The sequence below is a fragment of the Apus apus genome, chromosome Z (assembly GCF_020740795.1).
Source record: "Apus apus isolate bApuApu2 chromosome Z, bApuApu2.pri.cur, whole genome shotgun sequence".
NCBI lineage: Eukaryota > Metazoa > Chordata > Aves > Apodiformes > Apodidae > Apus > Apus apus.
In genome coordinates this window covers 2,516,795-2,544,661 of record NC_067312.1, presented here as the reverse complement: position 1 = coordinate 2,544,661, position 27,867 = coordinate 2,516,795, and the positions used below count along the sequence as shown (strand labels likewise).

The 27,867-nt window shown below is 46.9% G+C and overlaps 1 protein-coding gene and 1 long non-coding RNA gene across 4 annotated transcripts in view; one reads left to right on the top strand and one right to left on the bottom strand.

Moving 5' to 3' along the window:
- LOC127395475 (uncharacterized) overlaps nt 1-27,867 on the bottom strand; it is a 308,391-nt gene that overhangs the window by 112,462 nt on the left and 168,062 nt on the right. The window lies entirely within an intron of this gene.
- Nucleotides 1-27,867, top strand: part of LOC127395437 (unconventional myosin-Vb-like) — a 129,314-nt gene that overhangs the window by 3,493 nt on the left and 97,954 nt on the right. For both annotated transcript variants that reach the window (XM_051642441.1, XM_051642440.1), the window contains exon 2: nt 24,439-24,549. In XM_051642441.1, coding sequence (XP_051498401.1) covers nt 24,439-24,549 — 111 coding nt within the window. The remainder of the gene's footprint in view (nt 1-24,438; nt 24,550-27,867) is intronic.

Here is a 27,867-nt window from a genome sequence, read left to right as displayed (position 1 = left end):
AGAACTCCAGCTTGCAAAAACCTATTCCCGGTAGAGAACTGGTGGAGCTTTGTGTATGGCCGTGTGCACACATCTACCTGGGGCTGGTCCTGCTCCTGCCATGTCCCTGGGGTTCCTGCTGGGTGGTGGGACTTGCCCAGGTGCAGCCCTGCCCAGGCAAACTGGTTACATCTGGGCAGGGGAGTTTCTCAGACCCTTATTTAGCTGAAGCAGGAGGCAAGTCAGCTTTCTACATGCTCTGCCCTTCCTCTCCAGCCAGAGCCCTCCAAAGAAACCTGTTGCTGATGCAGCTGAACTTCAAGGTAACTCCATCCCAATCCCTGTAAGCCTATGCAGATGCCAGGGTCACTCTGTAATGAGCTAATGGGGACACCCTGCTCCTCTGAGCTGGGGCTGTGCAGGTCAGAGGGAGGACATCACGCCTGGGAGGTGCCATCTCCAGCAACGGTTTGGTTTGCAACATCAAACTGCAGGTTAGCCCTGTTTGCAAGGCTGGCCTTTGCTGTTGTAAGGTGAAGCTCTTCATATGATTAAAACAAAGGTAATTGCTTTTGCTTCTGGATGTTCTGCTCTCTTAAAGCTACTTCTTAAAATGTTAATTGTTAATTTAAGCGTAGCCTCTGAACCTGATGCAAGGTAGTGCTTCTGCCAGGCTGTGCCTTTCTGCTCCAGGGTGCTGTGCAGCTCAAAATACTCTCTTGAGAACATCAGCAGGCTCTGAATGAGTAAGAAGCCAGAGTATTTATTTCTTTTTTTTCTTTCCCCCCCACCATCGGGCAAAGTGACTGTTTGCGAAGTTTTTTGTAATAGGTGATAGAACTCAATGCATTGTTGGGTGTAAGAAGCTCTCTGGTTTTCACTTAGTTGTTGTATTAAATAAAGCAGCTGGGATGAATTGGTGGTTTCTGACCCTGGGGAGAAACTTTTCCATATTGCCAGGGTGGTCACACATAGATTGAGTCAATGAATTGGCATAAACCTTTGGGCATAAAACTTCTGAAAATGATTTATCCTTCAAGGCTCAGAGAGGGTTCATTCTTAGCAGGTGTGTTGATTCAGGGTTGAGGAGCAGCTTGGAAGGAGCAGAGAAGATATTTCTGTGTACTGGGTAGAAAAAGAATTCTGGGAATAAGTGTGAGGGACAAGGAAAGTTTGGGATTCAGTTCCAGGGCATCCATGGGACTTCTGCTGCAGAGCTGTTAGGAATGCATAGCTCCTCAGCTCCTGCCTCTGCTGTTTGCATCTGCTGTTAGGAAAAACAGGTTATACTTGAAGTTTTAGGTTTTTCTTTTTTTATTTTAGATTATGGGATGATGTCTGGATGATGCCACAAAGTGCAGGGACAGCTCGGAGCCCACACTGGGATTTTTGTTGAAAGATGGGGCTGTCTTGCTGAAGGAGCTGGATCTACTGACATCCCTGGTCTCCTCCTGATCCTGCCTCATTTTTAGCTGCAGTCACAGAGAGAAAATCATGGAAATGTAAGACATGATTGCTGGAGCTGGTTCCCTGCAGCTGGGGACCATGCTGACGGCATGGCCACCTCCACAGCTGTGCGGGGACCTCCTCGGCATCCCAGGGATGGCACAGAGGAGAGAAAAGCAAAGCCAAACTTGAGGGTCTAGATAACATTTGATACACTGGCTATGTGGCTTGAGTAGGTGCAGGGAAGGTGAGAGGTGGGTGCTGGTGGCTTTGTGGGCATTTCCCTCCCTCGATGGGCAGGAGATGGCTGGATTTCTGCTAGTGCTGTGCTGACATCCCGCTGCAGGGCACGCTGCAAAAATAACTGTCTTTTATCTTCTCTTCACGTAATTGTTCATCTCAGTCGTACATTTAACAGCATGTGTGCTGGGCTGGATGAGAGTGACCAAGCTGAGGACCATGGAGCTCAGTGTAGGTGCTGGGGCACAGCCCTGGGAAAGACTCTGGCAGGGCTTGCTTCCCAATTTAGGCACTTGTGCTGGTTGAGATTAGTCAACTTGCCTTTTTAAAAAATTATGAGTAAGAATTTAAGAACTTTTGATTAAGAATATTTTTAAGTAAGAAGAATTTTAAGCAAGAATTAAAGTGAGAAGAATGAGTAAATAATTTTAAGAATTCCTACCCTGTTACTGTTTTGTGGATGAGAAACTGGGGAAGGAAATCCCAGTGGACACAAGTCCAAATTGCAGCTATTTGCTGGGATAACTCCAGGGTGCAGGATAGAAATCTGGGGATGGCAGTGAGTCCAGAGCCCAAGGCAACACATGGCTACTGGAATGGGATGGGGTAAGTTGGTCCTACCCTTTTTTTGCCCTGAGGAAGGAGTTTAACCAAGGTGTTTGTCATAGGCAGCCTGGCTGCCACTGAAGAGTATATTTACAATGAAGGATTTTTGCTCCATTATTCTTCTCTGCTGCCAATAAGCAGGTTTAGGAAATAACACCCCTGAGCGTGACCATATGCATCCCTTCTGATGACCAAGAAAGATGTCTACATGTGTTTGGATTTAAAATAAATACATATTTAAAGCTGATCTCAGTTGCCATAGTGAGATGCAGTTTTAAGCACATTGGACTTTTACTTCACACACCAAATAGTTTGTAGCTTTGACCAAAAAAAAAAGGAGTTGTGTATCCTTACTGCAATATTTGTCCGGGAAGGAAGCCACGGGAGTAGGAGTAGTCCAGCTTTAGTGTGAAGGTGGACTTTGGACCTTCTGAGTTAGCTGGCTTATAATAAACAGCAGGTAGTGTAGGTGGAGCCCTGAGTTGGGTTTTTTGTGATGGTGGTGGTGTCTGTTCTTTGACCTGTTCTGCAAACAGAAGCATTTTGAGGCAGTTAAAGAAATACCAGCGTGAACTACAATTCAGGTCAGGAAAATGACTGTTTTTATTGCAGCAGGACACCAAGCTTTGCCAGTCACCTGAAATGTTTGCAAAACATTTTAGGGAGGAATTTGCTGTTTAGCAGAAGTGCAAAAAAAAACCCAAAACACCTCCCCATGAGCTTTTTGTGTCTTGAGTTGCTTGTGTAAAGCCGTTGTCCTCGTGTGCCTCTGGTCTGCTGCAAGACACATCTGGTAGGGCTTGGTTGGGTTTTTGCTTAGCCTGGTCTTTCAGGAATGAGCAGAGACCCATCTAGAGATGGTGGCAGGGCTGGGGAGGACCAGGGGCTGGTGAGTGATGAGTTTTTTGTGGCTTTCCTTGTTTGAATGCTCTTGAATGTGTCGCCCTGTTTTACCATTAAGGCTGTGAAGGATTTGGTAGTTCTGCTTTTTACCTTCCCTGTGGTATCCAGAGGTTTTGGAGAACAATCTGCAGCCTGGAAACATGACCTTTTCTCCAGCTGTGCTCTCCTGTCCTTGATTTGTCCATGGCCAGTCTTCTCCAGCTGACTGAAACCAGTTAGTCATGGGAATGAGTTACACATGTCAAAGGCTGGACTATAAGCCCACAAGAACTATAAGCGAAGTAGGTCCATAAACTCTTGCTCTAAGGAATATAAGCCCTTAATTGCAGGATATGGCCCCAAACCTGCTGCTTGGTGCAAAGTGGTGGGATGGTGGTGGGATTGTGGTGCAGCTCCTCCAGCAGTGTGTGCTTCCAACCAGCCATGCCACCATCCTTCACCACTTCTCACCAAATCTCGTTTGGTATCATTTTTTTTTTTATGGTGTATTTATTTTCTCCTCCACAAGCAGTTATTTAGGACTGGCTTTTAGTCCCCTGTGCTTGGTCATGTGAAGCTGGTGGTGCTGTTAGGACATTCTGACCCTGCTCTGGCAATTAGAGCAGATCACCAATGATACCATGGGACACATCTTGCTGTCTTCCCCAGCTCTCTTTATGGTGCAGAGCAGGTGGTTCAATACCCTGGCCATCACCTCCTTATGTCTCACGTTCCCATATGGGCACTAGTGGTACCAGTGGGGTGGTTTGTGTTTGGGTGCTTGGCATTGATGTGCTCCAGATATTTGGTGCTCAGGTGGCCCAGCTCCTTGATGGGAGATATGCGCTGTGTCCACTTGTCCATCCTGCTTGTTGGATGTTCCTGCTAGCTCTCATCCATCCTTCTACCCACAAGCCTTCTTTTGCCACATGTTTCCAGCTTAGCTCTTCTGAAAACAAGTCTTCTCCATGCTTGAGGTTGACCAATCCTTTCAGCTCATGACTGCTTCCCATCCTGCTGAACCACAGGCAGACCCCTGGTGGGCTCCATGAAAGGGTATGTTTCTCTTGATGACTTCACTGAGAGGTGGAGCCAGGACTTAAACCCAGTTGATCTGTGCCTTCACCCTTCCCGTGAGTCATTGCCCAAGCTTCCCATAGTCCTACTGAGGTGGTGGGGCTGGTAGGATGTGCTAACCACCATTAACAGGGCTGTTGGGAGCAGGATGTGTTGTGGATGAATCATGGCCAGCACTTATCAAAATGACACATTACATCTTGGGGACGTGTCCTGGCGTGTCACCTCTCTTCAAAGGAAACAAAGACCCTTAACACATTTAAAAATGGCTTTTAAAAATCACAGGGGACAGTGATGGGAATGTCTTGTTTCTTCTGGAAGCCCCACACGGACCATGGCAGATGGCTCCAGCAGCCAGATCTCTGAGCAGGCTGGACAGGAGCAGGCAGCCAGGGCTGCTGGCATGTGTCTTAGCAAGTAAGTGTCAAAAACTGGTTTTGGTGTGGTTTGTTGTTTGTTTTTTTTTTTAAGTAATTAAACCCAGTCTGATCACTGTGCCTGCTGTGAAGGTCCTTGGTGCTTTACCCTGAGTGAGCAGCCAGCTAGTGTAAGCACATCTTAAGGCAGCAAGTGGATGCAGAGATACTGAGGTGATGGAAGCTATAATTTCCAAGCTAATTAAGCTGAGTAACTCCCTTGTGCATTTGTGCTGCTTAATTACTTTGAGCTTGGATAATACGGGTGCTGTGGGTATTGCTGTTTTTTGGGCAGTGTGATGTCCAGCTGGGATGGGGAAGTGGTGCCCACTGAGTGCTAGAGGGACGGGACAAGTCTCAGTCAGGGACACTTCGTCTCCTGGTGATGGAGAGCTGGAGGTGTTTTTCATGTGGTAATACTGGATTGTTGCGGTCCTGGATTGGTCCCACGTCTCCTAGTAGGATCATCAGTCCTGTATTAGAGATGGGGTGGAGAAGGATCCCGCTCCAGACCCATATAGACCTTAACGGGAGGCTCACCAGCCTGTTTCTTGCCTGGCTGAGACCTACCTTCACCACCACCTTCAGTGGTCAGATATCAAATAAGGAAATGAAAGACCAAGTGCCACTCGTCCAAAGAATGACTGGTGACTTGGTGACTTATGTCACCGTGCTGTCCCCATGCCTTCCTCCTCCTGGCCTTGTAAGAAATCACTCCTCTGGAGGGACAGACCATGAACACCTGCACTGCCACCTTGTAGTTAGTGGTGTCCACAAGGCATGTTTCAGCTGAAGCAAGGCCTTCAACACTGCTAAAAAGCTCTTCTGGAAGCCACGTCTGCACAGGGTGAGGACATCTTACCCGGGAGCTGGTTGAAGAGCTGCCCTTGGGGACACCTTTAGGGACTTCCCTACTCTGAATATTGGGACTTTCTCCCCCAGATACTAACATTAAGAGATGCAATTTGCTTTTCCTCTCCCATCTGGCCTTGGCACGCTGAACTGCAGTTGGGGACATGTTTGTGACTGGGTGGCTTTGGGGTGACTGAGGTCTCTGGGTGAAGGACTCAGCTTCTGAGCTGGATCTGCCCTTGGCTCTCCTGCAGCACCTGTTTTATGGCCCTGGGCATTACAAAGAACCTGATAGAGAGCTGGGAAGGTCATAGCTCCCTTTTGTAGAGCCCAAAAATACCAGGTTTGAAATCTCTTGCTCTGCGTCCCTTCTGCTTGTTTTCTTTTTCATTTTCCTTCCTCCAGAAATGTTTTGTTTGGCCCCTGCCCCAGCCGGGTAAGGACTCGTTTCTCCCTGTGTGGAGCAAGTGAATGCGAATTATTTGTCTGTCCTGCCTTGGGGGATGGAGGCAGAGCTCTTACAGAAAATACTGGGAAGGGGAGGGGTGAATAAAAGAAAAAAAAAAAAGGAAAAGAGGAGGAAGAAAGGAGAAAGGAGGGGAAAAACCCACCTGGTTACCTGAAGCATGCAAATCTGAATTTCAGAAGGTAATGATTAAGATTAAAGGGCAGGTGCTTTGGGTGCAGCTGGTGGCAGGAATGGCAGTGGATATCAGTCTGCCCTGGGGGTGATCTGTGCCACCCAGCCCCTCCCCTGCTGTCCCGGAGCGGCTTTGAAGCCTGATGTGCTCTCGCTGTGCCAAAATCAACAGGGAGTCGAGGCTGTCGGAGCTAATCTTCATCCTTTCAGGCTTTGCCCTCCCTGCTGCAGCTGGGGTCAGTGGTGGCTGTGCTTGCACCCGTTTATTTTAGGGGTGTTTCTTGCCCAAGGAGGAGTGTGGGGACCATCCCTGTGAAGCCAGCCACGAGCAGTGCTGCCCACGTTTGAGAAGTCTGAAATATCCAGTGCCAAAAAGTCTGTAGACTCTCTAAACTTGCATTTTTTTTCTTTTTTTTTTTTTTCCCCTTAATGTTCTTTCTATTTATTTTTTGACTGGAAGAGGTGCTGTCTCCTGGCAGTCTTTTCTCTGGTACAAAGTCTCAGCACTTGAAGGTCACGTGAACTAAATCAGCAGAATGCAAAGCCTGCTGTTCCTTGCTAAACTTTGCCCAGATTTAATCTAATTGCTGACCTGGTAAGTCCAACTGTTCTCCTGCAAGGAGGGAGCTCAGCTCCAGTGCTTGTCCCAGGTGAGCATCCTCCCTGAGTCCTGGCATCCTCCTGCTCCAAAGGATGAGATTTTTGAACCCCTTGGTTATAAATTGTGCCTGTGTGATTACTTGCTGTTATATCCCCGTTTTAAATGGTACTTTCTTTTTTGAGTAGCAAGTTGGCTCTTCTTTCTCCTTTTTCTTTTTAGCCTCAGGTGTCTCTGCTTTAATATTCAATCATTTGTGAGGTATTACTCACATTTAGGCTGTCTCTGATCTCCAGCATGATGGTTTTTGGTGTCTCTGTGTCAAGAGCAGCCTGGATGTTGTGACTGATAGACAATCCCTGGGATTTTAGTGAACATAATTGTTTGTAACTATCAGACCAGGCAGTTTCTTATCTCTGCACATTCCAGTACTACAGCCTGAATGCTTCTAAAGGAGAAATCTCCCCCCCCCCCCCAAATAATTTAGTTTTCCTTGGTAATATTTTGGGGACAATCTGTTGGTGACTGTTTTATCCGGCATGCCATCTCTTGGCTGATAACCCTCTTTGATGCGGCTCATTCAGGGGAAAAATGGCATTACACACTACCTTCATCACTCAGATGTCAACGAGGAGATGGAGTTTGACTAATCAGGGGAAATTTGGGAAGATTTAGTAATGCCAGGAGACATGACCCACTTTCAGATAAATGCTCTTCAAACAATAGTGGTTGTGCTATGTGGTGGGGGAGGGGGAAGCATTCTCAGGAGAGAAATAATTACTGTTTTGTGATTTTTAAATGGTATTTTATTGTGACCCTTTCCCAGGTTCAGGATGGGTTTTCTTCTTCTGATTTCTTTATTTTTTTTTTTAAGATAAAGAGGATGCTGGCACTGATTTTCAACAAATCTGTGTTTTCTGGAGATGACCAAAACCTGGATGCTCATTACCCTTGGGATGTTCTCTTGGGAACAAGAGGTGGCTGATGGGTCTTGGTCTGAGGAACCTGGTGTGGGAGTTGACTTTGAGCACTCCAACTCAGGAAGCTGTCCACCTGGTGAAGTGCATCTTAAATACATAAAGATAGAAGAGTATTAATCTGTAAAGGCAGGTTTCTGTGTTTGCTTTGTACCACAAACCTTATATGCAGTTAATCCTTATTCCAGTCTTGTTTGGGGTTTCTGGCCAAAACAGCAAGAGAAATTGCAGAGATGCAGCACCATGAAATTGTAAAACTGAGAATTCCAATCCTGATGCTTCAACCTGTTGTACAAAAAGATTTTCTCTGAAGACAAGGAAAGAAGGCATTCTTCAAGTACTAACTACATAATTTTCAGTGCTGCAAGTTCTGTCAAGCAACTTGTTTTGGGCTGTTTCTTTGTATGAGGTTTTATCTTTGCAGCCAAGTGAGCAAAGCAAAAACAACTTTGTCTCCTTAAAACTTGTCATAACCCCTTTTTAATAAATAGCTTTGTAATCCTTCCAGAGTATAGCAACAATGCTCCTTTGTTTTGGAGCTGAACCTGGGTGAATCTGGACATCTCCTGTGCTGGTGGGAAGGTCCAAAGTGATGGAGCAACATCAGAGGCCACCTGAGAGCAGGACAGTGCTCATGGGGGGAAAAACTCCATCTTAGGGGTATGCTGGAACTGCTGCTGGTTTCTGGAACGGGGTCCAAGTTTTCACCCTTTGATTGTGATTTTTCAAAACAGGCTTTTGAGTAGTCATTCAGCTGTAGCTGATTTCTAACACTGTTTTTGCCTGCAGCCGTGGGACTCCATCACTCCTGTTAAAAAAAAAAAGCTCTAATTTTCTGACTAGTTCCTCAATTTTTTCTCTTTTACAAGCCACGTTATAAGAAGTTTCCAACACCTTTACCAAGCAAGTTGGCACCTTTCTCAGGTTAAATTCTTGCTACTTCTGTAAGCACCAGTGATGCTGGTCCTGTCTGCTCACACTCACTTGTCTTGGAAGCAGCTGGAAAGTTGGGAAGAACTAAAAAAATATCTGGGATCTGGACAAACCTGCCCTGTAGTTGGGCTAAACTTCAAAATAGTTAATTTGTCTGGGAAGGAAAAGGCTGCTTTGGAAGGACTTGGCTCCACTCCTCCTGCTCACACAAAACATAATTAACTGAACAAGTCAGGACAGAGCAAAATGCAGTGGCCAAGGCCTGAAAGAGCCAGCCCAGCAGCTGGACGTGCTGGAGATGAATGCAGACCTGAGCCATGGCTCAGAATTTAAAAGCTGAGTAACTTGTGAAACACTCCAGGAGGTGGGAGAGGCCCTGGCTGCATCTGCCTTACCTACTTTAACTGTCCCTTGGGAGTCAGTGCCCACCCAAGGGATTCATGGTATATGGTTGAGTTGGGTTGTATTAAGGATGTTTAAGGTGTTTTATGGAAGCAGGCCAGTTGGAAATAGAGAATTGGCTTTTTGCCACCCTTGATTCCCAGACAGAGCTTAAGAAAAGCTGAAGCCACCTGAGAAGCATGTGCAGATCTGCTGGTGCAGTAAGAAACCTGCATCAAGGGGGTGGACAGGGCCTTCTTCATCCCATAACATTTTCTTGGATTGCACTGAGTGTGGGCTGCCAAAGCAGGTGTGGAACTATTGTAGTGGCCTTTAGCCACTAAACCAGCCTTGACTATTCCTGGGGCTGAAATGACACATGAAATCCTGATGTCACTTCAGGATTCAAGTGTCCCTTTGATCAACAGGTGCTGGTCATGCTGGTGGTGATGTCCTGCAGCTGCACATTGGGGCTGTGTTCTTCCCACCACTGTGAGCTTTGCTGAGGGCTTTTACTATCCCTGAGGATGCTGTGAGCCCCTGGAATTAGAGAGCCCTGAGCACCCTTCTATCAGGTTAGCACTTGCTGACCTATCTTCTCTACTTCTGGTGCACACAGCGCTTCCATGTCCTCACAACCCTTGCCATTTTTGGGATTTAAGCAGTTGCTGGTTACTGTGGAGCCACAGAGTATTTTGAGTGGGAAGGGACCTTTCAAGGCCATCCAGGCCAACCCCCCTGCAGTGAGCAGGGACATCTGCATCTAGATCAGATTGCTCAGAGCCCCATCCAACCTGACCTGGAATGTCTTCAGGGATGGGGCATCTTCCACCTCTCTGGGCAACCTGGGCCAGGGTCTCATCATCCTCAGGATAAAATATTTCTTCCTTCTCTCTGGTTGTTTCCCTTCAAACAAAGCCCAGCCTTCTGACAGTACTTTGGTAGGGGAAACCTCTGCTGAGAACAGACAAAAATACCCTTTAAACAGGTTAAACTGCTTTCCTATGAAAAGAGCTGTTGTGAAAACCAGTCCCCTGGGGCTTCTCACCGGGACATCAGTGCTGGCAGCCGAAACGAGCTCAGTTCAGGGCTGTACTGTGCCCTTGGTGACAGCCACAGTGTCCCCTGCTCCTGCATTGCTGTGGCCATTGGTGCTATCTTAGCAGACCTTGCAAAGACCTTGGTAACATTTGGTTTTGACTGAGGTGGCTTCTCCAAAATGCATATGAGCAGGAGCTCAGATTCACATTTGCATGGCTGGAGATGTGGTGAGGGTCTGAAACAGGCTGCCCAGGGAGGTTGTGGCTGCCCCCTCCCTGAAAGTGTTGGAAGACCAGGTTGGATGGGGTTTGGAGCCACCTGGTCTGGTGGGAGGTGTCCGTGCCCACGCAGCGGGGTTTGAACTGGGTGATCTTGAAGGTCTCTTCCAACCCAAACCATTCCATGATTCTATGAGTGTGGAAATACAGGGATTTGTGTACCACCTCCACAGGGGGATGGTTGAAAACATCAAGGAGAAGCAACAGCAGGACCCTTGGGCACTGGGCCAGGCTGGTTTTGCTCTGCAGGGTTGCTTGGCTTGTGACATCCCAGCGTGGTGCAGTTAATGCTAGGGACATCCTTTCACTTTGCATCTGGAAGTGATCCCAATTTGCAAATACAAAGCAGGGAGGACAGGGGCCAGGAGAGAAAAGCAAATATTTGCATTTCTGCTGAATCCATCTCTCTGATGCTCTGATAGCCCCTGCTCCTCTCTCACTCAGGTCTCTGCTCTTCCTAAAGTATTTCTGGATGTACCATTTCTTCACAGAAATTGGTTCTTGTCTCCACTGTAGCTGGGAGTAGGGAGGCTGTGCTCTGACAGCAGCTTTAATAATGCTCTGATAAGGACTTGCTGCTGTCCTTGCAAGGAGAACTGGCTTATCAGGGAGCTGCAGGGTGTGAGGTGCTGCAGGGAGGAGGAAATCTGAAATGGTGGCAAAGGCTGGTTGGTGTTTGGCAGCCTGCTGGGTTGTGGGGGGAGAAGGTGAAGAGGGTAGGCATGGTCTTCAGTTTGAGAAGCACCTATGTGTTGCTCATCTCTTATGTCCTGGGAGGAACAAAAGAAAGGACACTTCTTCTCTGATAATAAAGATCAGTGTGACTTTTGTATTTATCAAGTCAGTGGTTTGAGGTTATTTTATTCCTTAAACATCCCATATCTGAGCTTGCTATGCCTAATTTTCATGAATTAGATTCCAGTAATGATGGTAATTTGAGACTTGCATCTGATATTCTGAAATTTCTGGGGAAACAGGTATTGGTGTTACCTCTGTGGCTTTAGGAGAAATGAGGAGCTGGCCCAAGTGGAGAAGTTTGGGACTTGATGGAAACCCACTTTCATCTGTTACCTGAGCTTTGGGTAGTCCTGCAGGTGGGTTCCTGGTGCTGCCTTAGTGAGTCCACCATCCCCTGTGATTGTCCCCTGCCTGCCCTCCTGAGGTGGCTTGAAAAGCTGAAAGTTGGAATTATGGTTCATCTGACTTGGTAAGCTGATGAAAAATTTACTCCAAATTCTGATTCCTACTCCTGTGGCTTCATTTTATAAATATAAATATATGAAATGAAAATAACCTTTTTATCAGACTTTCTGCTTAAGAGCTGCCCTGACTTCAGCTGAAATTCCACTTTAAATACCTATTGCTTGAGTAAAGGCTTATAATTGTGCTTCAAATGCAATAATACTTTGGTCATTTCTGATGTCACCTTGGAAAGCATGACTTCCCTGTGATGCAAGTGGTAGAAAAGAAGTGGCTTTTGTCTCCCCAGCCCCACCCAGCCTGGGTGGGGAGCCCTTTTCAGTTCCTCCAGGCAGTTTCGATGTGTATGGGGAATAACTGAAGTTCAGATCATGAACTGAAGTTTAATTCCATGGTCATGCTTGATCCTGGTTTGTTATGAAGAGAAATTTGCTGCTCAGTAGGTTGGGTGGTGGCATCAGAGGATGCTTCTACAGGCAAGAGATACCTGTGGTTGTATCTCTGAAAAACTGGCTTGACTTGGGTTAGAAAGATAAAAAGTGCCTTTAACTGTCTCAAGTTGAAGGTTAAAAGGCCTTGAACCTTTGCAGTCATGGTGTGAAGCAGGGGGTTCTGGTTGCTCTGGGAGTTTTCACTCTGTTTCTGGGAACTCAGCTCTGGGTCATGTTTGGCTTGAGAAACCTCTCATGGAACCACAGACTGGGTTGAGTTGGAAGGGACCTTAAAGGTCATCTAGTTACAACCCCCTGCATGGGCAGGGACACCTCCCACTAGACCAGGTTGCTCCAAGCCTTTAATCTCTTTAAATTACTAATGGATTGTAGTAGTCCGAGAATGGAGGAGTCATTTCTTCTCAGCATATATGGAAGAGCCCTGTCTGCTGGTCCCTTCAGAAAGGACCATGGCTCATTTATTTGTGGGCACCAAAAACATATCCTACCTTGATGGGATCTCTCCCAAGCACTTTCCCAGTGCTGCCCATGCTGCTGATGCCCATGGAGCTGTGATCCCTTGTCTGGTGCAATCATGTGCTTGTTCCCTTAGGCTTTAGTCAGTCCCAGATCTCCTGCAAAGGGGAGGTCCTGCAAGACCATCTCCTGCACTGACATTTGCTTAATGCTGTTTGTGCAGCATTTAACACCAGGTACACAGGTAAACAGCTTCAAAGCTCAAATTTTAGGCAGTTGAAGAAAACTCCTGCTAAAAATATACTCAAGAGATTTCCTAGTCTGGGGAAAGAAACATTGCAACCTGCCTTGTTATGTTGCATCTCCTGAATGTTGCTTGAGGTTTTATTTAGGTTGGTGTGACTGCTTCTGATACAACCTCGAAATACCCACCTTTATGCTGAGAATTTTGTGGGTTGAGGAGCCTTCATCCACCCGATAGTTTGATTTCTATCCAAAATTTGGACATGACATGCAGCTGAGGATGCTGGTGTGCACCTCACCAGCAATGACTTAATGGGAGACACCAGTGAAGAACCTGTTGAGGGATTTGTCTAAATTTAATATTGCTCTTGAGGAGGAGGTGGATGAGCAAGGTCTCTTCTTGCAACCTGTTGAGTTGCCAGCCATTTGGCTTGCAGCAGCCTGTTTTCCCATGAGCTGGAACTGGTGTGGACACACCACCCTATGAAAAGCCCTGGGATTTCAAAGGCTAATTGCTGAGGAACTTGAAATGAGTCCTATTAAGCAACTATTGTCAAAGTGGTGATGCTAAAGGCTTTGAAAACGGTTCCTAAAATACAGACTTGGACTGGTTGCATGCCAGCTTTTAGACAGACAAGTCTCTGCTGAACTCCTGGGACATTTCAGAAGGCTGGAGAGGAGGCTTGCGGGCCATGGCAAACCCCACAGGTGTGATCTCTGAAGGCATCAAAGGGGGAATTAATGGTCATGCACATCTGTGCTTGGAGCTGTGGTTCAGGGCCCTGCTCAGAAGGGGTGAGGTCTACAAAAAGCAGAGAAATGCTGAAGCAACACATGTCCCTTCATGGCTGCTCTGTCTTCCAGCTGTAGTGGTGGATGTTGTAGCTTTTGGTAAAGTTTATTTTTGTGTTCTCCTTCTCCTTGGGGTGTTTTGCCGTGTGGACATGTCGATGCTTCATGAGAGCCAGGATTGATTTGCTTGGGATTGTGTGTTTGTGTGCAGCCACCCTTCCAAGGGGAGGAGATGACCTTGGATTTGCCTAATGCCTGGGGGATGTTGCGAAGTCAGGAGAGAAAGTCAAACCAGAAGGTGAAGGCTAGGAAAGATCCATTTGGTGGTGTGGGTTTTTTTTAATATAAATGTATTTCTTCTTATTTATTTTAAGTAGGTGTGATTGCCCTTCTTTAGACCCTTTCTCCACTTGGGCAGTCTTCTGCATGTCATCTTCATTCAGCCCTTCCTGAAGAACTCAACACCCCAGTGACATCACCTCCTGCCATTCAACATTCTGGGCTGAACAGAGATTGGTCTTTTCCTCCATCCTTCCTTATTTAAGCTTTCATCTCACCTGATTTTACTAGAGGAAATTGCATATGGGATTTAGGGTGTGTGATACAAATAAGAGGCTGCAGGATATAAGTGCTGGGTGATCTGGAAAGCTAGACTCTCAGTATTTTGGCAGGACAGTGGAGTTATAAGGAAATAAGAAGGAATATACAGTTGATTGTCTGGTCATGTTGTACCTCCATCTTACATAGGAAAAAGGAAACCACTTTTCCTCAGAGATGAGTTTTGAACCGATTTCAGCTTAGCAATTGCAAAATGTTGCTCATGATATTTGTCTCACTGGGGAGATATATTGAGTTAATGTATCATACAAGTGGCCATTTGAGGTCTGGCATGTGGACTTTCCTGGGAAAAGCAGAGCCAGGCACAATTCATGTTCCAAATGACCTGGAAATCACTGCAATAAAATGAAAATGCAAGAGCAGTCCTTCCCTCCAGAAGACCCTGTCTTTTCCCCCTCATTCCTAAGCAAATGAGGGTGGATGAATAATTGTTCACCACTTCAAATAGTTTAATTTAATTTATTTATTCCAGCATTGCCTCTTGACCACTGGTGCTGTTCTCTAGGCATACATTGTCTCCTTGCTGACAAACCTTATTGCTGGATTTTTAAATTATAATGAGTAAAACTTACTTAAATCCTCAGTAATCAGTTTGTTTTCCTTCAGCTGCTTAGCAGTGAAAAGGATGCAGAGGTGGCCTGGGGCTAGAAAGTGCTGAAGAAATATCCCACAAATACGAGTATTTGATCAAATCCCCTTGGAATTAAGCATTAATAGAGGGATGCTCCAAGAGAAATTTTGATGCCTGAGTTCTAGAGAGGTGAGGGACACCTCTAAGGGCTGATTAATTACTTCTTTGTGATAAGGTTGAAAAATCCAGTCTGGTGGAGGGGGGGCTCTGCAATTACAGGCAGATTTTTGGTCGTGCTGTTTGAGCACAGAGTAGCAGGCAGGGGTAAGGTGCTGTCTAACCAAAATTTCAGAAGGTGTTTGTGACACTTGAGTGCCACGTGTTGTCACAATTACAGCCTAGTAGCAGCCACTGGTTGTAACTTGTCTTGTTGAACTTGTCCCAGCTGCATCCCATGGCCAGGGCTGCCAAACTGGGCTCTTCCAAGGAATGTTTTAATACAAATTCACTGAATGGAGGGGTGGTTACTGCCTTGGGGAAGGAACATGCTTATGAGCTTCCCTACAGCACCATGAGGACTCTGAAAACCTGGCGTGAAAAGCCATTTTCAATTACTAAATTAAAACCCAAAGACCATTTTTAAACCATTTTATTAATAATCAAATGTATATGGTGTATATTGAGCATTTTTTGGACCTACCCAATGGTCACTGAGGTGCTTATGTAGAGTTCAGACTGCAACAAGACTCTGGAGACAAGACTACACCATGGCATTGCTCAAAGGTTTTGATTAATTGAGAATGAAGTGAGAGAAGGGTAATTAATGCCAATCAAGAAAGATTTGCAGAAAGTAGCCTGGAAGGATTTAACTTTTGCAATATGACAGGCTGTTTGGTGAAAGTTGTGCTACAGAGACACTTGACCCTGGCATGGGATTTTTAATTAAAAAAGCAAAAAGACTTGAGCCTGTAAAACCCCAGGAACCCTTACTGGAATTATAAAAAAAGTGCCTGCAGGGCTGAGGTAGGACCATGAGTCTCATCCTGATTCTCCTTGGAGACCAGATCAAGGATTTTCTCCTGATTTTGTGTAATATGGCAAACTTTTAATTAATAACTTGGTAGAAGAGGTAAAGAGCATTGGAGAAGCTAGGCTGGGTGGGTGGTGCTGCAATGTGGTTGTGAGCATCCCAGGGGTGCTGGACCCTGTGGAGATGTCTGGGAAGAGAGTGTTGAGCCCTCTTCTCCAAACTACTGGTGTCCTGGTGACTGCAGCTCTTCCAGGAGGAGCTGTAAGTCAAGTGCATCATTATCTGGGTTAGCTTTAGCACCAGACCTTCTTTGTGCTTCCTCAGGGACTTTGCAGGGATTTCTGGGATGTGCAGAACATCCCTCTTTCTGGCAGTTTGTGGAGACTGGGAGGTGGTGGTGAGTGTCTTGGAGTGCAAATGTTGAGTGTCTTAGAGAGCAAATGGTGAGTGTCTTGCAGAGCTGAGCCAGGTGTGGTAGAGAAATTTAGTGCTTGCTGTGGCTCATGGAGTCACAAAATGTTTTGGGTTGGAATGGACCTTTCAAGGCCATCTAGTCCAACCACCCTGCAGTGAGCAGGGACATCAGAACCTAGACCAGGTTGCTCAGAGCCTTGTCCAACCTGAGCTGGAATGTTGCTGGGACTGGGGCATCTTCCACCCCTCTGGTCAACCTGGGCCAGGGTCTCACCACCTTCAGTGTAAAACTTTTATTAATATCTGGTCTGAATCTTCCCCCTTTCAGTTTAAAACCGTTGGGATGATGATCTCATACTCCTTGTCCTTAATGGCACAAAACCTGGGAAAAGGTCTCCCACCCAGTAGATCAGTGGTTGATGCCTCTTGGTGCAGCTCACTAACCCCTGTGAATATTAAGTTTGGGAGGGGCTTTGCAACAGATCCTCCAATGGAACAGGAGCTTTAAATCCAGGCTTAAACATCCAGAGGGACATCCCTGCAGTGGTCAGCAGCCTGCCTGTTCCTGTGCCAGCTCTCAGTTTTCACAGCAGAGCAACCAACTGAGCCTGACCTGGAGCATTGGGGGCAGTTCTGGGCTCCCCAGCTCAGGAAGGTCAAGGAACTGCTGGAAGGAGTCCAGCACGGGGACACTAAGATTGTGAGGTGACTGGATCATTACCCCATGAGGAAAGGCTGGGAGAGCTGGGGCTGTTCAGCCTGGAGAAGAGGAGACTGAGGGGGGATCTCATCAATGTTTATAAATTTCTACAGGGGCTGTCAGGAGGATGGGGTGAGACTCTTCTCGGGGGTGTCCAGTGACAGAGCAAGGAGCAATGGGCATAAACTGATACCCAGGAGGTTTAACCTGAATATGAGAAAATACTTCTTTGCTGTGAGGGTGACAGAGCCCTGGGACAGGCTGCCCAGAGAGGTTGTGGAGTCTCCATCCCTGGAGATACTGCAAACCCACCTGGATGTGTTCCTGTGGGATCTTCTCTAGGGGATCCTGCTCTGGCCGTGTGGTTGGACTAGATCATCTCCAGAGCTCCCTTCCAACCCCTGCTGCCCAGAGTAAGTCCCAGTCTCGCAGCCCACCAGGGGATTGCTCTCCAGCCTGGGAGGCTTTTCCCCCAGAAATGAAGCTCAGATAGTTTTGTGCCACCCCAGAGCCCCCTCTACCTGGTTTTGCAGCACCTAAGAACTTCCTGCAAGAGGGATTTTGCATTCCAGCCCATTGCTGCATGTGACCTTGGCACCGAACCTGTCAGTCTTAATTAAGCCCATGTTAACGAGCGCTGCTGAGACACCGCAGAAGCAATGGGAGGGGAGAGGATGGAAAGGCACAAGTTGGCTGTTGGTTATGTGTGAGACTATTGATTAGTCCTGAAAATCACATTTAATTAAAGCCTTCAGGATAGAAATACTGGGGCTACACTTGGTGTCGGGGTGTGCCTGCAGCCCTGCTCTGCTTGATGCCAGTTTTCCCTCTGCTTTTGGTGAGATGAGAATGGTGCAACACCCCCCCACACCCTCCCTACCCTTCATTAAAAATGCTGCTAACGAGCTGGTGGATAAATGGTGAAGATGCTGCTTGTCCGAGCAGCTGAGTTCTGCTCAGTTGCTGTGACACTTTATGCAAATCATCATCTGAATTAATTTGGGCAGGGGAATAAATTTCAGCAAGGAGAAATAGAGCAGATTTAGTGCTGGTGGGAGATGTGGAGCCATCCATCAGCCTGACAGTCCCTCTAGGGGGAAGAAAATATCCCCATGCCTCTGAGGCACTAGCAAAGCACGTGCTTTGCTAGCTCAAATCCAACAACTCCTGCATCCTCTGGGATAAACAGAGGTGCTTCCCAAAATTTAGGAGCCCTGCCTTGGTGGGGACATACTGTGTGTGTGTCCTTTTCCTGGGTCTGTTTCTGTGTTCATCAGGAGGATGGAGCATATGAGGTATGATATAGATGACACCCATCTGCTTTGGCCCTGGCTGTTTGGGTTGGTGTGTTTTTATCAGGCTTATGAGACCCTGGCCCAGGTTGCCCAGAGAAGCTGTGGCTGCCCCATCCCTAGCAGTGTAGCAGTGTTGAAGGCAGGTTGGATGGGGCTTGGAGCAACCTGGGCTGGTGGGAGGTGTCCCTGCCCATGCAGGGGTTGGGGACTGGATGATCTTTAAGGTCCCTTCCAACCCAAAGCAGTTTGTGTTTCAGTGATCCCTGCCTGCTCTGTGCCAAGCAGTTAAAGCCCTCCCTGACCCTGGTGAGGGCTTTCTGGCCACTGGTGGCCAGCAGCAAATGGAGAATCCAGCGTGGCGTCAGTGGGTCCTGGAGTCACTGCACAGCTTGGGAACCTCTCACCTAAATATGGGCTTTACTTGTCTGTGGGACAGGGGAGAAATCACTCTTTGGATGAAAATGTTCGGATAGTGGGAAAGGGAGGATTGCAGTTTTCCGTCTGCCCTGATGTTCAGTGTTGTAAATAATAACAAGAAGGTTAATGAGCCACAAGTCCCTTAACTGAGAGGTTTTTGTCCTGCTGCTGAAGCACCTTGTCTGTGCCTCTCTGTGTCATGGGCAAAGGAGATTTTCTCCTGAGTCACTGCCAAGTGGGGCAGAAAGGATTTTTAAGGTTGCAGGAGTCCAGGAAAGCCCTGGAGCTGGTGGCTTTCTCTGCCCCTCCTTCTGACAGCACCCACTGAGCAGCTCTTCCCAGCACTGACCAGCACGGGCTCATTTAGCACAGTTAAATAACTCCATAAATAACCACCTGGTAATCGTGGGGATGTGGGATCGTGCTGTGCCAGCAGTGGTGCCAGTGGATGGGCAAAAATACACTGGTGACCCCAGTTCAGCCCAGGACTGCAAGCCCAGTGCAAATTAATGAAGACAATTTGATTTGCTTTTTAGTCCAGAGCTGGAAGGGGATGCTGGTTGTGTCCCTGCACAGTGTCTGCAAGGAGGGTCCTCTGGTTTTCTTGCTGCAAGAGCCTCTTAAATTATTCCTCTGGAGTGATCGTTGATAATGGTTTTAAAAAAACCCAAACAATAGGGAAAAGAAACATGACATGCAAAGCCTAAGTTGTGCTGTCTGGTGTGACCTGTTTAAACTTAAGGCAGAGTTTGTGTCTTGTTCTTTTGTCTTGGGAGAAGCAAAGTTTGGGAAAACTTTAAATTTAGTTATTGGACTGTTTTGAAGTGAAGTGCTTAACCAATCACGTGCTGTATATAAATGTAAATATTCCTAGGCAAGCCAGGGCTGAAGCTCATGCTGTTTCCTCTTTCATGGGTGTTTTTGTCCTCTTCAGGAGCATCCAGTAGTTCTGGGCCATGGTAGTTTTTTGAACAGTTTGTTATGAGGCTTTCAATAAACCCCTTGCAAAGGGGAAGAAGTAGAAGTGTGCTTGCTTTACAAGTTAAAATATGCAGATATTTGTCCCAATCTCTACCTCGTTCTTAGTTGCCATTTGGTGTGTTCACTTTTCATTTTCTAAGGTGCACGTAGAATCCTAGGATGTCTTGAGTTGGAAGGGACCTCTAAAGGCTGTCTAGTCCAGCCCCCCTACAATAAGCAGAACATCTCCAACTCGCTGTCTCTGGTTTCTATTCAAGTCCTTTCAGAAGTTTTTCTCAACCTGTGTGAGAGAACCTTAGTCCTGAGATACCAGATCTTAATCTTCGTTACTGAATTCCTAATTACCAGGGAGTTGGTGCTGTTATATCAGCAGTATTGGAGGTTTTCTGCTGTTCCCTCCCTCTGGCTGCAATCCTGTTGGAAGGATGCCCCTGGAAAAGTGCCCTTTATCCAGGAGCAATGAAAACTTTCTGAGATTGGCTGTGAGTATTGTCATTCCTGAAATAACTTTGGGATTAAAAACCAATCATAATAAAGATGGATTTGCTGACTTCCAGCTTGCTGTGAAGACAGTTGCAATCACCGAACAGCCCTGACTAAGCTGAGGTAGCTAATTTAAAAGCATTTCTTCTTAATTTAATGGAAAATTATACTGCTTTCTTAATTTAATTGAAGATTGTACTCAGTCCACACTGTTGGTGTAACTCCTTCCATGCAGACCATCATCCCTTTTCCCTGCCCTGGAGCATCCATGGAGCACATCCCTTGGAGTTTCTTGGGGGTGCCTTTGGCTGGTGCTGAGGGCTTTTGAACAGCAAAACAAAATCTGCCTCTTCTAATTTAATGTTGGTTTTAATCTGTGTCCACAGTGTCAGTCTGCTAAAATCTAAATTAAATCAGGAGGTGGGGATTGAATTTATTAAGCTTCTCCTTAAGCTGGGTGGAATAAAACAAGAGGCTTGGAGATCACTGACTTGCTGTGGTCTTATTGGGATCTGGTTAAAAAAACCCAAATCAAAACAAGTATTTTAATTGTATTTTTTTTTTCCTTAAGAGGCTAAGCATGCAGTCCTATTTCTGTTTAATGCTAACACATCCTTCAAGGGTGTCCTTGAGTATTGTGTCCAGTTCTGGGGTCCCCAGCACAGGAAGGACATGGAGCTGCTGGAGAGAGTCCAGAGGAGGCCCCGGAGATGCTGGGAGGGCTGGAGCAGCTCTGCTCTGGAGCCAGGCTGGGAGAGTTGGGGTGTTCAGCCTGGAGAAGAGAAGGCTCCAGGGAGACCTTAGAGCACCTTCCAGTGCCTGAAGGGGCTCCAGGAAAGCTGGGGAGGGGCTTGGGACAAGGGCAGGGAGGGATGGGATGAGGCAGAACAGTTTCAAACTGAAAGAAGGGAGACTGAGATGAGATTTGAGCACAAAATTCTTTGGTGTGAGGGTTTTGAGACCCTGGCCCAGGTTTCCCAGAGAAGCTGTGGCTGCCCCATCCCTGGAAGTGTTGAAGGGCAGATTGGATGGAGTTTGGAGCAATCTGGTCTAGTGGGTGGTGTCCCTGCCCATGCAGGGAAGCATGCAGTAGATGATCTTTAAGGTCCTTTCCAACACAAACCAGTCTGGGCTTCTGTGAAACCAGGATGTGGTTTATTAAGTGGAATAACTACTAGAGATGAGATGATGGAAGTGTATGTTGTAGAGATGCTGTCCTCCTGCCAGGGTGGGTACCTGCCTGGAGATACGGTTTTGGTGACCCAGAGGCTCTCATTTGTAGGAATGTAATTGTCATACTGACAATGTGTGCAGCTGCTGTGGAGGGAGGAGGCTGCAGAGCAGGCAGGGAAGGCAGGAGACGTGAGCGCGATGCTCTGGCTTCCCCCCCTCCAGGCTGCCTCCAAGCCTTGGTGGGTTTTAATTAAAGCTGGCCTTGGAAAGATCTAAGAATGACAAAGTGCTTTTATTTCAGTGCTGTATGGTTTGACATATTTGGGATTTATGGGTGAAAGGGGAGGATTGGATGCAGGTCTGCTTAGCCTGCCTGGAGGGTTTGCATCTCTGTTGGAACACAGCAAGGAGGGGGAGGACGGTGAAAATTGACAACAAAACCGAATTGTGGTCCTTCTTTTGGACGTGTGTGTGCATGCACGCACGAGAGGACAGCATTATAGATGCTTGGGGAGATACATTCATTATAGCCTATTCTCCCTGCCAGCCTGCAGCTATTTAGCAGGATGGGAAGTGCTCCATGCAGGGAGTGCTTGTGCTGGAGCAGCCAATGCATTAGGAATCTTCCAGCCGGGAACGAGTTACCCCCAGGGCTCCCGAGACCTTTCAGACACTCATGTCTTCTTGCCTTCCCTACTGCATGATCCCTTGTGTATCTGTGTATACAAAGTCTTGGGAAATTGGTTTTCATATTAAGATTCTGTAGTTTGATGATAGGGTGGCTGATGGGATGTCAAGTCTTTCTCCACCAAGTTGTAAGTCCATGGTTGTAACCCTGGAAGTCCAGGTTCTAAGCCTGGGTGGTGGGTGCTGAGAGCTGCTGCCCTTTGCCACCAGTAGTTCCCACATCTCCCTTGGGTGTTGAGTGGCTCCTGGTCAATGATGAATTGCTGAGAGGAGGCCAATGTGACTTCTTACTTCTGCCTGGAGGTGAACCCAGATTTCATCCATCAAAGCATGTACAAGCACCACAATGTGTTTTTGTTGTTGTTTTGGGGTCAGAGTGCCCCGTTGTGCATCCATCTGTCCAGGGAGGTCTGTGGCTCAGGCCAGCCCCACACGCAGGTGGAGAATTTGCAGGACTCTAGCCAGGACCTGCAACATCTTGTTTTTGAGGCTTCCTTGAACCAGGTACATCCTTATCCCTGATTGTTTCAGGTATTTCTGTAGAGCGTGTTTGATCCCTCTTCTGCCAGGAGAGAGCTGACCCTGGATGAAACCACCACGGTGGGGATGAAAAGGCAGGCACAGCTCTTTCTAGGAGGGTCTGTAAAGCCCTTCCTGTAGTGTTGGAGCTTGGAGAAACTGGGGGAAGGTGAGGAGGGGAGCAAAGTTGTGTTGCATCACCAGTTCTACCAACTCCTTGCTTCATTGTCTGACCAAAGATGGTGCTCCTGGTCATGCTGTAGGGATGTTTCATCTCTTGCAATACTGCTTGCTGGAGGGGACATTGGACTGGGGACCCTCAACTGGCCCCTTCCTCATGGCAGGGAAAGTACTGAAGGCCAGTGGGGTGCTGGAGGTGACGTGCTGAGAAAAATCTGTTCCTTTATTTGATTTTTTTTCCAAGTTCCTCCCTGCTGAAAGTGCTGTTCTGGCATTATAGTTGTTTGGCTCCATTAACATCCAAGGTTTCCTCCTGCAGCTGTAGCTATTGAGCAAGTCTAAAAATAATTACGTGTGATAAATATAAAAATCTATTGCTCTTCAGCTGATGAGCAGGCTGTTAGACAACTGCTTTAACGCTTGGGTCACCCCCAGTCATATTTCGCTGTTGTGTACCAGGGGTCTGGTTTTAAGATGAAGGACAAAGCCATCTTTGGTGCTACAGTGCTGCTCTTACTTGGACGTGCTGTGGTTTCCCTCAACACCATGAATCAGGGAATGATTTTGGTTGGAAAAAACCCTTAAGAGCGTCAAGTCCAACCATTAACCCAGTGCTGCCAAGGCCACCACTAACCCATGATCCTCAGCACCACATCTACAGGGCTTAGAAATGCTTGTGTTTTGTGTCAGAATAAGTATAGATAGATCTGATTTCAATCAACAGGAAGAATTGGGGAAGAAATGCCCCCAAATGTCAATAAATTAGTGATTGCTGAACGGTTCCTGTTGACTCTGTGTTGGCTGGCTGAGTCCACCATCAGCCTGGCTTGATGGGATTATGTCCAGTCAGAAAAACCTGACTCCCAAGTGACCCCTTGCAAGGATGGAGCAAATTTGGCTCCCTGTTTCTCAGGACTGTGCCCTGGTACCTCTTAAGCAGGGAAACCTGGTACCTGCTCTGGCAAAAAGGAAGGTGGATGTAGAGGGTGAGGGGAAACCCGTGCGTGGAGGTCACAGCATTACTGCTGGATCTGCAACGTGTTTGAGAGCAAGTACTGGAGGTCTCCCCACAGCAGCTGTTGCTCGCCTGGCACTCTGGGCAGAGTGTTTATCTCTGCATCATAAAAGCAAATTAAATCTTATTAGCAGGCAGTGTTGCTGCTCTGAGTAACACTTTAATCTTCTTACATGTCAGAGGTGCTGCTCGCTCTTGGATTTTTGTCCCTTTGTGATCACTTTGGCTGAGCTGTACAGGTCCACAAGATTTCCTCTTGGAGGCCTAATGGTGGCACATACTTTGAGAATGCTAAAAAAGTTAATTGTTACATTTAAACATTTTTTTTCAACCTTGAAGCCTCCTTGCAGTTTTGCCTCCAACTGAAGAAGCTGGGTTTTGGTGTTGCTTGCTGAGCTCCGTGGTGGTGGGTTTGGGTTAGACCTTGCTCTGCCTTGCTCTGTGCAAAAGAAATATGCTTTGATCTGCTGGGGGTGAATTATGTTCTTATATAAAAGCTTCTAGAAGGCTGGGGTTTGTTGTGGGTTGTTGTTGCCTTTTTTTTTTTTTTTTTTCCCCAGGGAAATGAAATTTCACATTTACCTTGAGCCTGTACCTTGCTTTGTTAGATTGGTACCAAGCCAGCGTACACCTCGTGCAGGAGAAGCTTGATTGAAAGTCTGATTGAAAATCAGACTTCTGCTCTATAATTTACCCCAACACTTCAATCAGAATATTTCTTTTTATGTACTGAAATAAATGGTTTTGCTGCACTGACTTTACAATGAGTGTGGGATTGTATCTGTGGTGAATTAATAGGATTATGATTTAATTTCCTGACGTTTCCTTGTGTTTAAGCTCTTTCTTTCTCCCCCATCTCTCTCCAGTACACTAGGGTTTGGATTCCTGACCCTGATGAAGTTTGGAGATCTGCAGAAATTATCAAGGACTACAAAGAGGGAGATAAAAGCCTCCATCTGAAGCTGGAAGATGAAACTGTAAGTTTTTGAACATTATTCTATTCAGTAATTTAAAGCTTTGAATGAATGTGTGAAGCTGCCTGAGCCACCCCCTAATTTTTTAGGAACTATTTGAAAATGTGTTTTATTGCCTTAGTACTTGCAGCTTCTCCCTGCCTGCTCCCTCCCCAGATACTCATGGTAAAGTAGGTTGTGAGAAAAGCCCTTGACCTCTCTCATCTCTTTTCATGCCCCTGGCAAAGTTGGAATAGTCTCTGATGTCAGAATGATTTCTTTTTTTTTTTCTATGATACTAATTTTTTCCTACCAGCACTGTGTTAGAAATATCAATTGATGGGTTTTGCAGCTGAGCAATTGGGGAAGAGCATGGCTTGTGGCATCTACTCAGACTTGTGTACTGATGGAAACATCACAGAATCCCTGAGTTATTGAGGCTGGAAAAGACCTCTGAGATCATCAGGTCCAGCCTATGACCAACACCACCACAGCAGCCAGACCATGGCACTAAGTGCCACATCCAACCTTTCCCTGAACACCTCCAGGGATGGTGACTCCACCACTTCCCTGGGCAGCCCATCCCAATGTCTGATCACCCTCTCTGTGAGGAAGTACTTCCTGATATCCAAACTAACCCTCCCCTGATGCAACTTCAGGCCAATCACACAGAGCTAGAAGTGACTTCTGGGCAACACCTTTCCCAGCACATTAGACTTTCCTCTTTAAGTATAATCTTCTGCAAACCCCCTTTTTTATCCATTTATTTATAGAAAAATGTTCTAAAAAAACAAAAAGTGAGAAGCTCATTTAAATATAGACACTTTTTAGCCATTAACACTTTCAAATGGCATATGTGGAGCTAGTGATAAATCATATCCAAAGCAGGATGGAGGCTGGGGAAGGGCGGCTGCTTTCTGTCTCACACAGAAATCCCAAGGGATGGGACACGAGATAAGAGCAGTGGCAAAATGGGCTGCAAAATCTGGGTGGTTTATGTGAAGGGGGCAGCTGTGCTACGTGCCCACCAGGAGGTGTATTTCCCACATGTGGTGCCTGGTGGAGGAGAAAGAAGAAATACATTATTCATGAAAAATTCCACCTGAACCAACTTTATTCAGTGAGCAGAGAGAGTTGCCATAATGATCTCGAGGGTGATCTGCTCTGCTGCTGGAAGGAGTTGAGAGAGGCCACTTTTCTCCAAACTGACAATGCTCTGAGGAGGGTGAGGAATTCCCGTGCCCTGCCAGCTGACTGTTTCCACCCTGCGGGGAGGATTTTCACCCCGTTACTTAATGGGAAGCTGGAGACCAGGAATGAGACACGCTTCGTTAGGCTGTTCATCCCAACAATTCTCCTTTCAGAGCAGCGCAGGCGCAGCCCGTTGGTGGTGCCCGGACGTGCCGGGTTTGCAAAGCCCTTGGTGGCTGTGAAGGCTCTGTCTCTGGAGGCATTCAAAATGTGCCTGGATGCCAGCCTGTGCAGCCTGCTCTAGGGGAACCTGTTCTGGCAAGGAGGTTGGACTAGGTGGTTTCCAGAGGTCCCTTCCAACCCCCACAATTCTTTGGTTCTATGAACAAGCTCTCAGTGTGTGGCTTTGCTGATCAGTCCTGGCAGCTCTTGTTGTCCTCCTCAGTTTGCTCTTCCAGCCCAGGGTAGCTTTCTAAGGAGGGTAAAGGATGGATGGTGCTCCTCTTAGAGGTGCTTTTTCCCTCCTGTAATGATAAATTTGGATGAAGAGTTACACAGACATCACCTGTCCCTTGGAAGCACCAGGCATGTTCTTGTAGGACCATGAGCGCTGCCCCATCTTGGTGGGCTGCCCAGTAGGCCTGTGGTTGGACCTCCTGGATTCCCCATCCTGTGTCTGTTCATGTTTATTCAAAGTCATACCAATTGTCCCTTGAACCTATCTTTATTCTAATGACATGATGCTTTATGCTCATGATGTGAGCATGATGCTTACATTGGGCATGTTTCCAACATTCCAGTCATTCCATGCAGCATTTTGTCCCTGCCTCCCAGTGGCCTCAGATGACCCTTGTGGCAGGTTTTTTACATGCTTTTTTTTCTTTCTTCTCATGAAAGAAGATAGAAATCTTGGAGAAACCAAGTAGCAAAGCTCAAGCCTTTGTGAGGAACTCATGATAGGTGTGAGAAGTGCCCTAGGCTTTGATTTCAGGGCAGGTTTCATGAGCAGTGATAACGGGTGCTCAGCAGAGATGGGTGCCTGGGTGCGGTTGGTTGCCCATCTCCTCCACAGCAGCTCCTTCCCACTCCTTGTGGTGCTCAGGCTCCCAAAGGATATCTGCACATATTGCTGAGTGCTGCAACCTCCATCCCTCTTCCAGCACAGAACTGTTTGGTTTTAAAGGACCTTTTTAAAGGTCATCAAGTCCAACCATTAACCCAGCGCTGCAAAGTCCACCAGTAAAACATGTCCCCTTTTCTGGTTGAGATCTTCAGCAGTTGTAGCTGGGGGTTGGAGATTTTTTTTTTGCTCTTTAATCTGCATATTTCCCTGGAAAATAAAGGAGCTGAGAAGTCCTGCAAGGTCAGGCCTTTTTGTGCAGCTGAGTTTAGGGCTGGAAACATTGGAGTACATGGAGATGAGAGGATTAGTAGATGTTGTAGACATTAGCTTAATCATAGAATCATTGAATGGTTTGGGTTGGAAGGGACCTTAAAAATTACCTAGTTCCAACCCCCCTGCATGGGCAGGGACACCTCCCACCAGCCCAGGTTGCTCCAAGCCCCATCCAACCTGCCCTTCAACACTGCCAGGGATGGGGCAGCCACAGCTTCCCTGGGCAACCTGGGCCAGGGTCTCACCACTCTCACACAAAAGAATTTCTTCCTAATGTCCAACCTAAATCTCCCCTCTTCCAGTTTTAATCCATTCCCCCTCATCCTACCCCTCCCTGCCCTTGTCCCAAGCCCCTCCCCAGCTTTCCTGGAGCCCCTTCAGGCCCTGGAAGGTGCTCTAAGGTCTCCCTGGAGCCTTCTCTTCTCCAGGCTGAACACCCCAACTCTTCTCAGCCTGTCTTCTATAGGAATGAGCATGTTGCTGTCATGGTGAAACACAGGAATATTTTGGGATTGTGCAAGAGGCTGCCGCTTACTGCAGGAGATCCTAGAGGCTCCTGTGTGATGTTCTTCCACATGAAACCCTGCCTAGACCCAAGTCAGCTTGGACTGAAGAGCCTTAGCATGGGCAAGTGGTCCGATGGAGATCCTGTGCATCATGTGTCTTCAGGGGAGCTTTGAAGCTGTTGAAAACCTTTTGTTCCTGTCAGCCAACATGATTACCCAACTGTTTAGTGCTTCTCTTTTGTTCTTGTG